At 35.1% G+C, this 17,243-nt stretch overlaps 2 protein-coding genes across 2 annotated transcripts; both read right to left on the reverse strand.

The window, feature by feature from the left end:
• Positions 1-102: 102 nt before the first annotated feature.
• On the reverse strand, positions 103-5,229 carry vps26a (VPS26, retromer complex component A). The gene is made up of 9 exons (XM_084390704.1): positions 5,113-5,229; positions 3,844-3,993; positions 3,686-3,761; positions 3,216-3,372; positions 2,866-3,030; positions 2,631-2,737; positions 2,385-2,453; positions 1,619-1,761; positions 103-1,425 (listed from the first exon to the last, which is right to left on the reverse strand). The coding sequence occupies exons 1-9, from the start codon at positions 5,113-5,115 to the stop codon at positions 1,312-1,314; spliced, it is 984 nt and encodes a 327-aa protein (XP_084246830.1). The 5' UTR covers positions 5,116-5,229; the 3' UTR covers positions 103-1,311.
• Positions 5,230-9,974: 4,745 nt separating this feature from the next.
• On the reverse strand, positions 9,975-14,908 carry srgn (serglycin). Its single transcript, XM_084391334.1, has 3 exons — positions 14,751-14,908; positions 13,417-13,555; positions 9,975-10,662 (listed from the first exon to the last, which is right to left on the reverse strand). The coding sequence occupies exons 1-3, from the start codon at positions 14,815-14,817 to the stop codon at positions 10,425-10,427; spliced, it is 444 nt and encodes a 147-aa protein (XP_084247460.1). The 5' UTR covers positions 14,818-14,908; the 3' UTR covers positions 9,975-10,424.
• Between the last annotated feature and the right edge of the window lie 2,335 nt (positions 14,909-17,243).

Below are 17,243 nucleotides of genomic sequence, written 5' to 3' on the forward strand. Positions count from 1 at the left end.
GTATTTCTGCAAAGACCTGCTTTGGAATATGGAAGATTTTTTTTTTTGACCACTCATTCATAACATTGTTATTTTTTAATAAAAAATAAATGTAGCTGTATGTATAAACTGGCATTTTTATTTGACATAATGGCAGATAAACAAACTATGGCGGGATATGTACAATCTCCATGATGTACAAATTACTCGGTTGCCGTAGTACAACTATTTCATTAGTTCTCCAAACACTCATCATTATATCTTTACCAGTGGGGCACTTAATAGTTTTGTACAGACATTTTCATTGGTAACGTAGTGTGTTTTAAAATCAAAGAAAAAAGAATAAATGTAATGTTTAGAGTTAAATCAAAAAAGTCCAAATAAACACATTTACTCCACAAACCACGTAAAATAAGAACGAGTACATCTGCGACAGTGAAATATTGTTAACATCCTTTTGTTAGAAAGCCTTAAAGCAGGATGACATGCAAATTATACAACAAAACAATCCCATCATTTCTCTATGGTGTCTAACAATTTAGACAATATGAAATTTTGTAAGTTTGTAGCAGAGATGATATTTAGCAGTGTATAGCGATGCTGATGAATCATCTCAGAAAGCTTATTTAGGAAGTTCAAGTGGCCCTCTTTTACTACAGTGTGTTCAAAACGGGGCTAACAAGTTGAATACATGTGCCCAATATAATTACACAAATTGCCATAGTTTTATAAAGCTTCTAGTCCAAAGCCTCTTTAAATATTTTATATATAGACATATACTTTTTTTTATTTCAAGGAATATTTAAGAAACGAACAAAAAAGAGAAGATGCTAAATAAGTTAAATAGAAATGTTAAGTGGATTGCAAATACAGTGTGGCCTGGGTGCCATTCCATTTCTTGACCTTTTTTTAAAATTACCCCATAGCCTTTATTAACTTTTACTATGAACTCCAATTCACCAGCTAGCATGCATGATGAAGCTTTTTAAAATGTGTTTCTGCTCTATTATTTGGAACATAGAGGATAACAGTGAGTGCACTTTTAAAAACATTTCTTCATCTAGGGATGCGTGCAACCTTGAAGATGTGCTATATGACTTAAATGACCGTTTCCAGTGCTTTCTAAAAAGTGTCCTTGTGTAATAACAGATTGCTTGCTGTGGACAACAGGGAGGGCAGAGCCAATTCAGGCACAGTTTATCACCATAAGCTGTGAGGGGTGACCATGTGAACAGCGATCTGCATGTATGTTCAGTGGAATTTGTTCTCCTCTCCTGCGACTGGTCACTGAGAGGCACGTGTGTCCCTGGCTGGTTGCTCTCCAAACCCCGCTCACATTTCCGGCTGCTCAGCAGAGAGACTCGGCCGGTGCTCAGGTGACTCGTAGCGCTGATGGAAGTTCCTTTTCCGCATTTTCTCTGGTGCCTTCCTCCACAAAACTATTTCCTACAAAAAAAAAAAAAGGACAAATAATCAAGTCATACTGCTTATTTACTTTATTATTATATCTTGCATGACAAATGAAACACTGAAAGTATTTTTTTTATATAACAAGAATTGTCACGTGGGACATTCAAAAGGAACATCATTATTTATAACTGTACATTTCATTACAACTGCATTTTCATACACACTGTACCTGCTGTTTGAAGTATCTCCTATCTTCTTCATCTACAAGCACCAAGTTCAAAAAGTACCTCACAGAGAACTTCTTGTTTACATCTCTCATTGTGGGTGTAAGGTCATAACCAGCCAGGAAAAGGCGAATGGGAATGGATTCACCTGGAAATATATTGTCAGACCAGTAACAAAAGTCAGTTTAGGAATAATGAAACTAGCAATATCATACTATGTTCAATGCGACCAGCACCACAATATTAACTACTCTAAATGCTTATATAGCACATCAAATGAAGTGTGAGCAGGCTTTCTCAGAAACACTTTGGGCTTAAGCAGTTGACCAATCACAGCACAATCAGAGCACATTGTGCTTTTCAGAAGGAGGGGCTTTATAGTGTGAAGTTTCTATACAAATCAATTATAAATCAAAGTAAACTGTAGCACTGAGATACTATTAGAGCTGCACAATTCAGAGAGCATGATTCTCCCACAATTCTGAACGGACAACAACAAAATGTAATTTACTAGAGGTTCATTTGCTGCAGTCTATTTAAAATTCACTCAGATTCATTAGACATTATCTAAAAAAAAAATGTTTTGAATGATTCACTGCATTGTGAAACAGAAATTTGTTCTGCTCGTGTTTCATGATTTAGGCCCATTTTTTATGTTCTACCTGACATTAGTACACTTTGTCTTCAGTAGAAGTAAAAGACTTACCTACACTCATATCAAATATAATATCTAACAAATATAAACAGAAAATATGTGGAGTAGCTGCTCACCCTTGACTGGTGCTCCATCCATAATCTCATATTTGGCCACAGTCTCGGTCTCAGTAGTTGTGCTCGGCCCTAGAGAGGCATGTCACATGACGCACTTCATAATAAATAAATAAAATGCAAATCAAGCTGGACTACAGTAAAACATTCTTTACAGATGAATAACTTTGGTTTTTGTGACTTACAAATTATATCCTTTCAAAACAGTATAAAATAGAGTATAAAATCGAACATATAAGGAGATCTTACCAATTCCCGTCATTTCTTTCTTGATCAACTGAAGCTCCATGTGTTGGATTTTAATTCGTACAAGTAAGAAGTAGATTTTACCCACAATTACGTCTTTGAGGTGATACCTGAAGACAAGAAGACTTCTGTTAGCTCAAAATCAGTTAGACTGACAAACATGTTTAAGCCACTGAATCCATACATACTTAGAATTACTCAGCAGCTTAGAATCAGTGGCAAAGTTAAGTGCACTTACTTGGACTTATTGTATTCAAACTCTATATGCAGGCAGTCTTCAATGCCCACTTCCATTTTGATAGAGTTGTTGACGTCAGGGTAGGTGGCCAGCTGATGGACAATGAGGTCATACTCCTTTACCAAATCAGACAGCCTCCTTACAATTGTAACTTTAAGGAAATACCTGCATAGACATGAAAAGCACATGAAATGAAAGTTGAAATTAATTGTGAAAAGAATAACGTGTCTTAAGCAGCAGTCATATGACAACTATTGGCATTTTTAACATCTCAGTGTTTGTTCCAGTGTCTGGCTTTGTCTCGATGCTGCAAAAAACAACAACAACAACTCCACAAAGCGTTTACTAACCTCAGTCGCACATTCGCTCCGACATAGGACTCGTATGGCTTTTCCACCTGCATGAACTCGAAGTCATAGCTGCGGTTCTGTGTTAACTCCCCCGGCAGAGCGAGCTCCTTCACAAGGTTTACAAACTCATGAGTGTTGCTTTTATCACTGAAGAGCTCTGCATAAAAAAAAAAAGAAGCTCTTATGTAGTGGATGGACAATTTTTGTTTCTTTTTTACATTGCAAACAGCAATCTTGTGTTTGTTGAGACCATCAGAATCACTAATAATACTTACAAATTAAGAAATAAAGTAACTAGGGCACCATAACAGATCGCCTCCCTTACAGAAAATGTGTAGAGCAGTCTAGCTTTCCATGTGACAACCACATGCTCTCCTAAGCTCTCAGCACACTAGAACAGCAATACTGAAGCCAGTTTACTCATGAACGCCTTGAGAAAGAGAATAGCTGAATGCATTGTGTTAACTTACCGATTTGTCCGACAAACTCAATGCGGATTCCCAGATGTTCAAGCCTTTTGCTTGTTTGTTTCACATTGATATTTACCTTGGGGTGGCAGAGGACAACATGCGTCAATTGTCTTTCAAAACCAGATACTTGAAAGAAATGACTCACACGGGTCACTCACCTTTCCTGAAACCGATTCTCCATCATAAAACATATAATGCTTCTCCAATTTCCCCTCCTCCGTCTTCAGCTCTGCAGTTTTCCTGCTTTCGGCATCGTTCAGAATGACATCGATTTCACACACAGGACCAAAAAGACCTCCAAGGAAACTCTGAAAGTATTACATAATCTCGTTTAATTTTTTTTTTCAATTCACCGTTATCCAGGTAGTTTCAGATCTATTCTTCTGTATTGTGACATATAGCCATGTTAAACAAATTATTTATAAAAAAGATGACGGGGACTCAATTTACAATTCTAGTTTTTTTTTTTTTTTTTTTTTTTATGGAATATTGCATTTTAATTTCATGTCAGTGTTAATACATTTCACATACTTTGTTTAATGTTATAAAAATAAAATGCGAGAACTTAATTCCCAAATCAAGGTTTTAGACTGTCTTTTGACATGTCTCAATTTTTGCAGTTTGCAAAAAATAAATAAATTTATGAATTTCAGGCATTTGTACCTAATTTGTCCGAAGTATAAGGAAGAAACCTGCTTATCAGCAATAGTATGATAAGAAACAGTCAAATGATCATCCCTCACATTAACAATTTGACATAACTGGTGGTGCTACTACTTTATCAATTGGGTGAAGACGACATCATACTTTAATCTTAAAGCATTAACGTTACACCTAAAGCGACATTCCAAGTTAATCTGTATTCCACGGAGAAATCCATCACAGCAATTGAAAAATGTTTGTCGGTTAAAACATCACTCCCAATGCAAGGAAATGCTGACGCAGTGCGAAACATTTAACTATCATGTGCATTGCATTGCTCAATATCCATACGGAGCCAGGAAGGACTGCAGAAACTGACACAGAAAAAGTGTACATTTGAAACCTTACAAACAGCTTAATTTGAGTGGAAACCAGAATAAACTCGGTATCTAGTTTGAATTCAACCTTCAGCTTTACAGCTGTTTTTAAAGGTCCGGTAGGATTTGCGTTGGCCACGCAAGCCACAACACGTACAGATTCTCCATGAGAACCAATTTGCAAGGCCACAAGAATCCATTTGTTGTGTTTTATCAGTGTTTAATCGCTGACTGATAATAACCAGCCTCCCCACCCTTATCCTTCACGACTTCCATGGCCTACTTAAGGCTGGATAAACTGCAAACATGTTTGCCGGGATTGGGGGCTTTTATTCCAGAGGGAATGAGGCAAGTGTTCCGTGAGTTCAAGAATATCACCCATTAAATGCAGTCTGATTGAACGCTCACCATTTCAGCTCCGTAGCTTTAGCTTGAACACAGTTCTCCTCAGTACAACTTCCGCTGGATCCCTGTTCCTCTGAGATGAAGGGACTGGGACTGACAGGAACACAAAGCGAATGAGCGCTGAAACATTAAGAGAACGCGGCTATTGAATTTCAAAATAAAAGTTTTAACTACATTTTATTTTTATTTTATTTTTAAACCTAAATTTCATTGTTATTTTGATAAGATTTTAAACTTAGATTTTAGATTTTACGATTTTAATTCTATAGGCCTGTTATGATTATTATTATTATTAGCCTACATTTAGATACGTTATTATTAGATAGGCCTAACGTTACGTTGTAGGCTACATTTAGTTTAGAAATGTATTTTTAGAATATTAAAAAGCTAGAATTGCTTTTAAAATCCCCAACATTTTTAATGAATAAAAGTTTTTGCTCTGTTTTTCTGAATTATTGAGTTAATTATATCATAATTCTGAGATAATTAAGTCATTAATTCAGAAAAACAGAGCAAATATTTTTTATGAAAAAGGATCTCATAATTCTGAGATAATTAACTCAATAATTCAGAAAAACAGAGCAAATACATTTTATTTCAAGAAAAATGTATCTCATAATTTTGAGGTAATTAAGTCATTAATTCAGAAAAACAGAGCAAAAACTTTTTATTCATGAAAAATTATCTCGTAATTCTGAGATAATTAACTCGTTAATTCAGAAAAACAGAGTAGATTATTTTTCCTCAAGTGAATGCAATACGCTTCCGTATTGATCAGAGGGGGAAAACTGTCTACAGAAATGAATCTACTTAGAGAAACCTATTTTCTCAGACTATGTTGCAACGTAATATTTGAAAACATGATTTTCTTTCTTCTATTTAAGTTATGTTATACTGTTAAGATGGAATATAGCCTATAAGAATCCAGAATTTTATTCAAATCCAAAAATTGAAAATTAATTTTGGAGAAATGTCTCACTTTTGGAGTAAAGTGAGTTAGTCACTCACTAACGGAGTGAGTTTTTGACTTTTCCGCGAAGCTGAAGTCTGGTGTTACACAGTGGATGAAACGTTGCTGATATCAGGCCATCTATTAAAATTCAGTGATGGCAGAGGTGAATGAACAAAAGGCCAGCACTAACACTAAGGTGCAGAGCTCTTTGGCTGAAACTGGAGAAACTGTGGATATATTGATCTCCTCTTGTGAGAGTGGCTACCACTTTTTACTACAAGTTTGCTGAAGCCACATGAAGCTTAATTTTTTTTTAATGTTCTTTTAACCCTCATGTGGTGTTCAAAACCCTATAACACCTGTGTGTTCCCGGTCAAAAATGACCGGCCTATAAAAAATAGCTTATAAATCACTCATTATACCATATTTTCACCCAATCTTGGATTCAATCTTTTTGTCAACATGTTCTCTTTCAATTAGGACTGGTTTTATATTTTGATTTGCATCTGAATAATCATAGGCCTCATTTATTTGAGAGTAGGCATTTCATTTTTTGAGTTAATTTTTTTTAATTTTTTTTTAATTTTGAAATATTAAATAAAATCTGAAGAAAATTGGTATTGTTGATCACACTAGTCTACTCTAATGTTTCACCAGAATTTTGTTTTGAAACTTTTGTTTTGTAAAAAATATGGCACATAGTCACACTTGTGGTGTTCCCGGTCAAAAATGACCGGCCTATAAAAAATAGCTTATAAATCACTCATTATACCATATTTTCACCCAATCTTGGATTCAATCTTTTTGTCAACTTGTTCTCTTTCAATTAGGACTGGTTTTATATTTCTGTTTGCATCTGATTAATCATGGGCCTCATTTATCTGAGAGTAGGCATCTCATTTTTTGAGTAAAAAACAAATAATTTATGAGTAAATTTGGAAATATGAAAAAAAATATGAAAAAAATGGCTACTGTTGATCACACTAGTCTACTCTAATATTTCACCAGGAATTTTGTTTTGAAACTTTTGTTTTGTAAAAAATATGGCACATAGTCACACTTGTGGTGTTCCCGGTCAAAAATGACCGGCCTATAAAAAATAGCTTATAAATCACTCATTATACCATATTTTCACCCAATCTTGGATTCAATCTTTTTGTCCACTTGTTCTCTTTCAATTAGGACTGGTTTTATATTTATATTTGCATCTGATTATTCATAGGCCTCATTTATTTGACAGTAGGCATCTAATTTTTTGAGTAAAAAACAAAACATTTTTGAATAATTTTGGAAAAATTAAATAAAATCTGAAGAAAATTGGCACTGTTGATCACACTAGTCTACTTTAATGTTTCACAAGGAATTTTGTTTTGAAAACCTTTTATTTTGTACAAAATGGCACAGAGTTACTCTTGTGGTGTTCCACTGGGCCATTGAGGGCCATTGTTTCAGTTGGCCATTGAAAGTGAATGGGAGAGACATGTGTTAGAAGTCCATGAGGAATATCTTTAGATCTGAGTGATGGATTATGGTGAGTTTGGGCTCTTTTTAATCTTAACAATCTCATGTAAATAATGATGTGCCATTTTCCACAATTTATGCATGCTTCATTGAGTTATGAGTTAAAACGCGACATAAGTGCTAGGCTACATCTATATTCAAGGCTCTGTGTGCGCCTGTTGGGGTTTGTGTGTTACAACTCCATTAGGAATATCTTTAGATCTGAGTGTTGGACTATGCTGAGTTTGGACTCATTTTAATTGTAAGCATCTGCTGTAAATAATGATGTGTCATTTTCCACAATCGGAGCATGTTTCATGAAGTTACGAGCGGAAATGTGTCTAAAATTCAGAATCCATACATGGTTTACACATGGGTCTCTTGAAGGGCTTCTTTTAGAAAAACCTAGCTCAAGTTTAGTAAAAAGCCTGAAACAATTATGCTTGTTGTATTCTACTCATTGAGACCTTTCAAATGACATATGACACAGGACTATCTGAGCTGTATGATGTATTTGACATATTGCTGAATGTAATACAAAAAAGTAGTTTATAAATTATGATTTTTTTTCTTCTAATTATCAGCAAATAACTCGGCACTACTTAGAAGTTTATCAAATTGGCTACATTCATTGTAAATTTCAGACTCTAAGCTTTCAAATGACACCTATTTTAAGTTGATCAAGGTAATAGTTTTGAAAAATATTATGATTATTTATTTCGCAGCTAGGTGGCGCTTGCAGGGGGTACACTCAGTTTTAGAGTGATAACTCAGCAGTCGTTAGGAGTTGATCAAAGTGATTAGATACATTAAAAAGCTGAGATTCTAAGCTTTAAAATGATACATATTTTGTGTTGTTCCATTCATTGGATGCATTGGTCTCTCCCATTCACTTTCAATGGCCCATTGAAACAATGGCCCACAATGGCCCTCAATGGCCCAGTGGAACACCACAAGTGTAACTCTGTGCCATATTGTACAAAATAAAAGTTTTTCAAAACAAAATTCCTGGTGAAAAATTAAAGTAGACTAGTGTGATCAACAGTGCCAATTTTCTTCAGATTTTATTTTATTTTTCCAAAATTATTCAAAAATAATGTTTTTTTTACTCAAAAATTGAGATGTCTACTCTCAAATAAATGAGGCCTACAATTAATCAGATGCAAATAGAAATATAAAACCAGTCCTAATTGAAAGAGAACAAGTGGACAAAAAGATTGAATCCAATATTGGGTGATAATATTGCATAACGAGTGATTTATAAGCTATTTTTTATAGGCCGGTCATTTTTGACCGGGAACACCACAAGTGTGACTATGTGCCATATTTTTTACAAAACAAAAGTTTCAAAACAAAATTCCTGGTGAAATATTAGAGTAGACTAGTGTGATCAACAGTAGCCATTTTTTTCATTTTTTTTTTTCATATTTCCAAATTTACTCATAAATTATTTGTTTTTTACTCAAAAAATGAGATGCCTACTCTCAGATAAATGAGGCCCATGATTAATCAGATACAAATAGAAATATAAAACCAGTCCTAATTGAAAGAGAACAAGTTGACAAAAAGATCGAATCCAAGATTGGGTGAAAATATGGTATAATGAGTGATTTATAAGCTTTTTTTTATAGGCCGGTCATTTTTGACCGGGAACACCACAAGTGTGACAAGGTGACAAAACCCCCCCTAAAAAATTAAGAAAATTGTCACAAAACATTTCAGACGTAGTTATACCATTTGTGAAAAAAGTCACTAAGTTTCAGTCCAAAGCGATAACATTAACTAGTATTTTCAGGAAAAAGAAAATCTTCTCCGGGTCAAAATGACCCGAACACCACATGAGGGTTAAAAGTCAAGCCTTGACTCAAATTGAAAATCTCATACACATTCATTCTCAATAAGATTTTTTGCTAAAACTGGGTGTAAATTCTTTTTTACAAGAAAAAGCAAAACGTACCCATTTTGGCATCATTAATTGCTTTTGAAAAACTGTTATTTAGTGTTAAACCTGGAGAAAAATATTTCAATGTGCTGAACAGTGGAGATGTAACAAGAACAAACGTGGGTGTAAAGTTTCTGAAGGGAGTGTGTGTGTCATCTTAACCGCACTTGAATTTGCACATTTGCACCTTTTGCATTGTCTCATCTTTCTCTTTGTCTCGATCTTTTCAATGTTGCTCTAAATACAGTATTAACTGTATGTCTGTGCACTTGACACTGAGAAACAGATCATGAGAAGTGAGTCCGGAAACACACAAGATATAGTCAGCCAAAGTGTGACAATAGACTTCTGGTAAAACAGGAAGCCTAAATGGCTGACCTCATCTCACATCTAGAGCTTTTGTTGAATACAGTTCATTACTCCTTTAGCTGGTTTGAAGAGTTCAAAATAAGACACAGATGCTTCATATAGTTAAGTTGTTTTTTGTATAATTTTTTATTTCAGTTGTTTTTTGAAATTCTAAATATTATACAATAATGGCAAAAAAAGACATTTAAATGTTTACAAAATGTACTCCTTGCTATCAGAACACTTTATTTAAATGATCTCTGTTGCATTTAATAATATTTCCATTCCAAATTAATTAAAATGATTGTTTTAATAGTTAAGTTAGATCATGGGTCACACTATGGACATTAAGACTAAATAAAATAATAAGTTTAAAAAATGAAGAGCAAATAAAATAGATCCTTACAATGCAAACATGGATATAATTAACTTTTGCAGAGCATGGTACAGTTTACGAATATATTAATCTGTGACCAAAAAAGCAGCATCCCGTATGTTTCACATTGTACAAAAGAAAACAGAAAAAGCACATGAGATGTTACGCAGCGCTTTACGCAATAATGTCGTCCTCTTTCAAATCCTGTGAAGAAAGCAATCTATTTTCTGAGGTGAGACATAATTGGCGTAATCAACGTCTCCACTGGACTCCATCCAAGTCGATGCTTCCACTTCATTATTGTTGACTTCCTGCTCTGGACCGTCTCTCATCCACTGCTGATCCATGTTGAGAAAAGGGGCCAAGGTGTCTGAGTTACCTGAACCCTCTCCTGACTGCTCCTCAATGTCAGGAGTGGCTTCCTCTACTGGGACTCTGTTGAATACAAAAGCACAAAGTCATTCAAAAGCACTCCAACATCCTCTCAGCCCTTCCTGTCATTTTCTTGAGAGATTAAGGGGCCAGTTCATTAAAGTTTTTTATTTTATTTTATTTTTTTATTTTCAGCTTTCAGTGTATAATGTTGCAGTTTGAGCATGAAAAAGGTCTCCAAAGTTCCAAAGCACAACGTCTACTCCAAAGAGCCCTGTTTCTGAACTCCCTGAAATGCTTCGCTTGTAGTCTGTGCTGTATGTAACTTTTCCACTCTACTAAAGCATACAAATACCAGAATATGTTTGCAGATACTTAGGAAACATGCAGAGTTCACATCCTCGTTTCTCTGAAAAACACTTCTACAGCCAGTATTTACTTTGAAATGTGCGTTCTGTGTTGGAATGTCTGTTTTTGTTTTGGTCAGTGTGATCTCTCCCACTGCCAGTTCACCCAATAGTATTTCAACACCCCGGGATGCCAGCTGGCAGGAAACACAGTGTATTGCAGCCAGCAAACAAACTGGGTCAGAGATTGCAGATTCTACCCAACCTAAAAAGCCTCGGTATCCATCTAAAAATCTCCATGAACGAGAGCATATTAAAATCTGGATAAATCCGTGTAAGTCTCCTCGGCTTTCATTGTCAGTTGCGCTACGAGTGAGCGTTGAGTCAGGAGGAGGGGGCGGGGCAAACAACGATCTCCGATATTTAGAATTTGGACTGCAGTACCTATTTCGACCACTAGCTGTCATTCTTTTAAGTTTTCCTCCAGGAACATCTTTCACAAATTATTTTCCTCATTTAAATAATTTCCAAGAAATATGCAAAGGGGTGAATGGGGAAGAGGGCTGGTTGAGTTGCCTCAGGAGTATGTTGAAAGCTGCGGTTACAGTAAAGGGTGTGACGTTTCTGAAACACACTTGAAGCAGTTGACCTATCACAGCACAATCAGAGCACATCGCGCTTTTTTCAGAAGGAGGGGCTTTATAGGGACCAGAACTAAACAGAGCGTTACAGGCAGACTGGAGAGAGAGGTGCTGCAACAATGTCAAATATGTGAAAAATAATGTGTTTTTGAACATTCTAGCATATACAACAATTCTAATAGACCCCAAAAATAAAATCAAGACTTTGTAAAAGGGCAGGGCAAGAATTGCCTTATTGTGACATATATTCAAGTGACATGGCTTTTCGAACCGGAAAGAATGTAGGCAGTGACTTAATTTTGTCCATTGGGAATTGTTTGAATTGTTGTGGCTTGCTATTGCTGTGATCTCATATGATTGACAGGTTGTCCCGTCCTCACGCCACTAAACACGTCATCAGAGAAGAGAAGAGATGGTTTCTAAGTATGTGTAAGGAAGATATTGTGAACTATAACAATTCAACCAAACAGTGAGTGAAGGAACATTATTTTACTTTTTCAGCATTCTAGTTATCTCGTTGATCTGTAAGATATCATGTGTTCAGGGTGAAGATTGTGAAAAATTGTAAGGAGATACAGCTGCCGTGACGTCAATATGATTGATGCGCGGAAGGAAATGATTCAGCATGAGAAATGCTGAGTAGAAAAAGATACAATCTACAAATTTGATTTAAGTAGGCCTAATTAAATAAAAAACACTGATGTTACATTGATTTCAATAAGACCATATGTGACCCTGGACCACAAAACCAGTCATAAGTCGCACAGGTATATTTGTGGCAATATGGGTCAAAATTATCGATTTTTATTTTATGCCAAAAATCATTAGGATATTAGGTAAAGATCATGTTCCATGAAGATACTGCAGATTTTGCAGCCTCAGATTCCAGATTTTCAAATAGTTGTATCTCGGCCAAATATTGTCCTATCCTAACAAACCATACATCAATGGAAAGTTTATTTATTCAGTGTTCCGTTGATATATAAATATCATTGTCAAAAAAATTGACCCTTATGGCTGTTTTGTGGTCCAGGGTCACATATTCTCATATTGTGTAATTATCAAAATCAGAACACACAAAAACATTTGACACTTTAGCTAGTGCCTTTCCAGTTATATAACACACAACAATTGTAGTTCTAGCATAATGAGCGCTAAAACTTGTATTTGACAGTAACAAAACCTTACAGAAAATATCTCATCCTTATGAATATATATATTGCAGTGAAAAGAAACAGTCTACTACTTTCAGCAGAAATAATCAGCACTGCCAGGAAAACGATAACAGAGATTTGAATCATGTGGTGAAACGTCGCATTCACAATGTCAAAACATATAAGCAGCTCTGGAAATGCCCCTGACGTTGAACAACATCAGCATATTTTGGTGAAAATGTTTCCAAGAAACCAAATTCAGTAAAACTTACTGCATTTCTTTCATTTCTTAACCCCATTTTCTATGACACCATATCTGAGGAAGCAGTCAGTACTTCCTGTAGGTCGAAAAATGTCTTTATCTAAAAACTTTAGCTTCCACTGCAGATAGTATTGAAATTATTGATGGATGATTAAGCTGTAACACGACTCCACTGAATATTGGTTGTGAAAACGCTATACATGATTTTTCCAAGAAAATATCAGGGATTCAGGTATGACAGGAGGGATACGATTTTCTGCAAACTAAATCTAATCAAATGTCTACAGTTTGCAGTAGTGAAATGCATCATGTTACAATACAATACATTTCCTAAACTCTTTAGTTTTCATTAATCTAGACATAAATAAACATGTCAAAGTAAGTGAACAGAAGTAAATAAACAGGCAACTTACATGTGTTTTGCAGCAGAAGCTGGAAGTCGGGTGCTTAGCCCTGACAGAGGCACCCTAGGGCCCTTCTGTGTGACACAGTTTGCGTTCTTATCATCCGGGTTGCATTTCACCCACATATACCTGCCTTTGGTTGGGGCTCCTGAGTTCAGGGATAATACAGAATGACAGATGAGGGGCTTGTCAGACATTCACACTATCCTCAGACAAACTCCTCTGGCATGATATTGTAATAATGAACTGACCAGTGTTTTATTATGTCTTTTGTCATTAATTTGTGAGCAAAAAAATTGCATTTATTTATTAAATAGGTTTTTAAGTAGCCTATTTTATTTTTATGTAGCCTATTATCTTATGTAGCCTACCTATTTTATTATTATTATGTATTTGTTTTTATTGTGTATGATAAATAAATCCCGCCGAAGAATAGCCCATTGCACAATATGGCACAATTTCACTGTATAAAAGTATTTCCTACTCTTTATAGTGAATCAAAAACCAAGCTGCGCGTTACAATGCAGACTGATTGATTAAAACTGCGAATGATTCTAATGTGCCGGTTCTTTTTTGTGAATCAAAACCAAGCTGCGCGTTACAATGTAGCCAGTTCTCCGAACGGATCATTCTAAAGAGCCGGTTCTTTTTAGTGAATCAAAACCAAGCTGCGCGTTACAATGTAGCCAGTTCTCCGAACGGATCATTCTAAAGAGCCGGTTCTTTTTAGTGAATCAAAACCATACATCGCGACCATCGGCAACGGGCTGCTGAGGTCATTATAAGCAACAAGATTGTTTTTCCAAACATTTCTAACTAACAACTACTAAAAGATTAATTGATAGAACCGTTAAATAAACCAGAGTCGTTAACGCGATTCGGAATCGAAGAGTAGCCTAAGCAAATTCATTATTAGTATAGGCCTATATAAAAGATTTTATAATTAGGTTACTATTCAATGGTAGTATGGGCAAAGTCAGTAGTCAGTTCATTAGCGTGAAAACTATACTTATAGGCTAGTCTAGTGAATTAATTAAATTAAATTAAACAACGACACATAATGGCCAATAGGCTACGCATAAATAGCGGTAAAATACCCTTAATTGTGTAAGCGATGGATGTATTGATATTTTTCAGTATAACGATGGATGATTTGACAGTCAACAATCGTAGCTGACAAGTAAAAAAATATATATATATATTTTATTTTTCATAACAATATCTTGCGAACTTTTCATGAAGATACGCAGTTTTTATAAACCAGAAACACCTTCCGTGACGAGTTTACTATCATCTTGGCTACTTCAAAACCTGATCTTAGAATACTTAAATAATAAACTTACCTTGTCCACTCTCCCCAAAAAGGCATATTATTGCCAGTGCCAAAGTTATTCTGTAGTAAAATCTCATCTTATTGTTCCTGCAAAGCAGAAGATGTGAAAGAAAATGTCTTCAAATGAACTTCTGACAAAAACTTCTCCCAGTTCAATAGCTATGTAAAAGACCCTGCCCCTGAGTGCGTCATTGTTTCCTGAAATCAGCCCACAACAGCTCGCTTTGGCAAGGTTTCTCAATCTGAACTATTACTAATATACAAACCGAATTCAACCGTCGTTTTAAATATACACAACAGGAATGCCAAAACAAGTCAGATTAAAACTAAACAAAAATGTGAAAACGTAAGTTCCAATGATGGAACAACAATAAACTCTCTGTTTTTGACTATTTTAGAACTTGTTTTGTGTCCATCAAACATATTAGTGGTAGGCTATTGGAAAACTGAACTAAAACTAGAACTTAACTAAAAGTGAGTGACAAAAATAGGCTAGTAGCCTAGGCCACTAGACAATTACTATTAATAATAAATAAAATAAAAATTATAACTGAAGTGATGTCAGGGCATGTTTCTTTAACAATTGCTTAACATAGCTTTGTGTTCAGCAAAAGTGGGACATCAGCTGAAGTAGGAAAACTAAACACTTAAATAAAACTGCTGTCACACTTACTATTTGTTCCTATGTAAAAAATGTTTCAAGTGAAATCCAGGCTACATAACTTTGCTCCATTATAAATCACTGTTCTGATAGTTAAGTGTCAGGCCTAGACTTAATCTAGAAATCATCTAACATCCTGGAAGTGACTGTCTCAAATCATAGACACTGTCAGTTTCTTTCTATAATTAAATATTTGTACATTTTTGTTGTTGCAACATGCCATGGGACGTTGAGCAATATTATCTCACAGAATATGATTAAAAAAGTTAAGGTTAAATTCTGCAGAATCACCCATAAATTGATGGCTTATTCATAACTAAGACCTAACTTTTCTGGGAATGGGTTGGTGAAGTCATTTCCTATAGATTAATTAAAATAACATGAATGTTAAATTATGCAATAGCATTAAAAAAAAAGACAGATGAAAAAGTAAAGAGCTACTTGATGCAGACATACATGTTTTGGATGATATCATTCTATTGTAATATGTTTTTAGTAATGTGTATTGCTATCCACATGGTGATAAATGAACCACTATAAACGGCTGTCTAACAAACAAAAAAATCCCTTTTTGTTAAAAAGGGGGATGGATATGTTATATGTTATTATCTAAATACAATAATGTGAAACAGTGAAAAGACTGTATAGTGGAGCAGTTTTGTGCTCAGCCTAAATGTGTTAAAATGTTGATACAAAGCTGTCATAGATTGCAGGAAGTGGTTTTGCTCATGCAGGAAATGACAAGGTTTCTCCTTTTATTAGCACACAATATGGCAAGACTGAGAGGAGTTTTCCATTGCACGCATAAGCAAAAGGAAAGTGTGGGAAATGTTGTCTTGTATCACAAAGAATATTCTAAGTACTGTATACTGGGGAGTTTGTTAGATTTGGCCATACTGTAGCAGTCAGACAGATAACTGTTTTTTGGTACATTCTTAAGTATGATTATTTTAAGAACACTGATTAGTAATTCAAGGCTTGATGACTAACTAATTAATAGTGTTCCAAATAACCTGACATCGGATTCAGGTAATAAAGGAGCCTCAGGTAAAACATCAAAGACGCAGTTGTAGATGAGAGTGTTTCACAACAACCTTCACACTTTAAACGGCACTAAGATGGAATGTACATCAAGTTTGGTGTCAGTCAAACTATACTTAACACTTGGCTAAGTTCAGGGTCTGAAGTTTGTTTGTCTCTCAGACTGAAGATGGCCGAGAGAGTGTCCCAAACACACAAGTCACGGGACATTTACTCATATTTCAAGTATAATGATCAGATGCTAAATCTCGAGAACAAAAGAGTGTGTAATTTTGGCTTGGTAGAGCTTTTTTGGGATTGTGTAATATTTGCTCCTCGCAGAGACTTGACTAAAACATGTAATGATCATGGTTACATCTTATTGCCTTTGGGAAAAACCTGCACTCTCAGCATTTGCTCTTCTTTATAGTTACTCAAGATGAAACTAGGACACCATTTCGTGTATTTCTTCTTTTTGATTGACACAGCAAGCTAGCAAGTTTCTTTGATTTAACTTAAATCAAACCTTCCTTTTAATTGATCACACTTACTAAATGAGTATTATAGACACCAAAACTTTGGATTTCCAATTAATAAAACGGAAAATTAATTGAATAAACTTTTTTTTTGAATCCGAGTAGCTAGACTTTAATTGTTGATATCAAATTGTATCTCAGAGTAAAACTTGGCACACACCCACAGTCAGTTATGTATGTGCACCAACTATCTGGGTATTTATTTGGTATTGGTTATTTGTCATGAATATAGATAGAATACAAAAAAAGAGAAACACCAAAATGGTATTACTTAAATATTTAGAGA

Source organism: Rutilus rutilus, assembly GCF_951802725.1.
Source record: "Rutilus rutilus genome assembly, chromosome: 20".
Lineage (NCBI taxonomy): Eukaryota > Metazoa > Chordata > Actinopteri > Cypriniformes > Leuciscidae > Rutilus > Rutilus rutilus.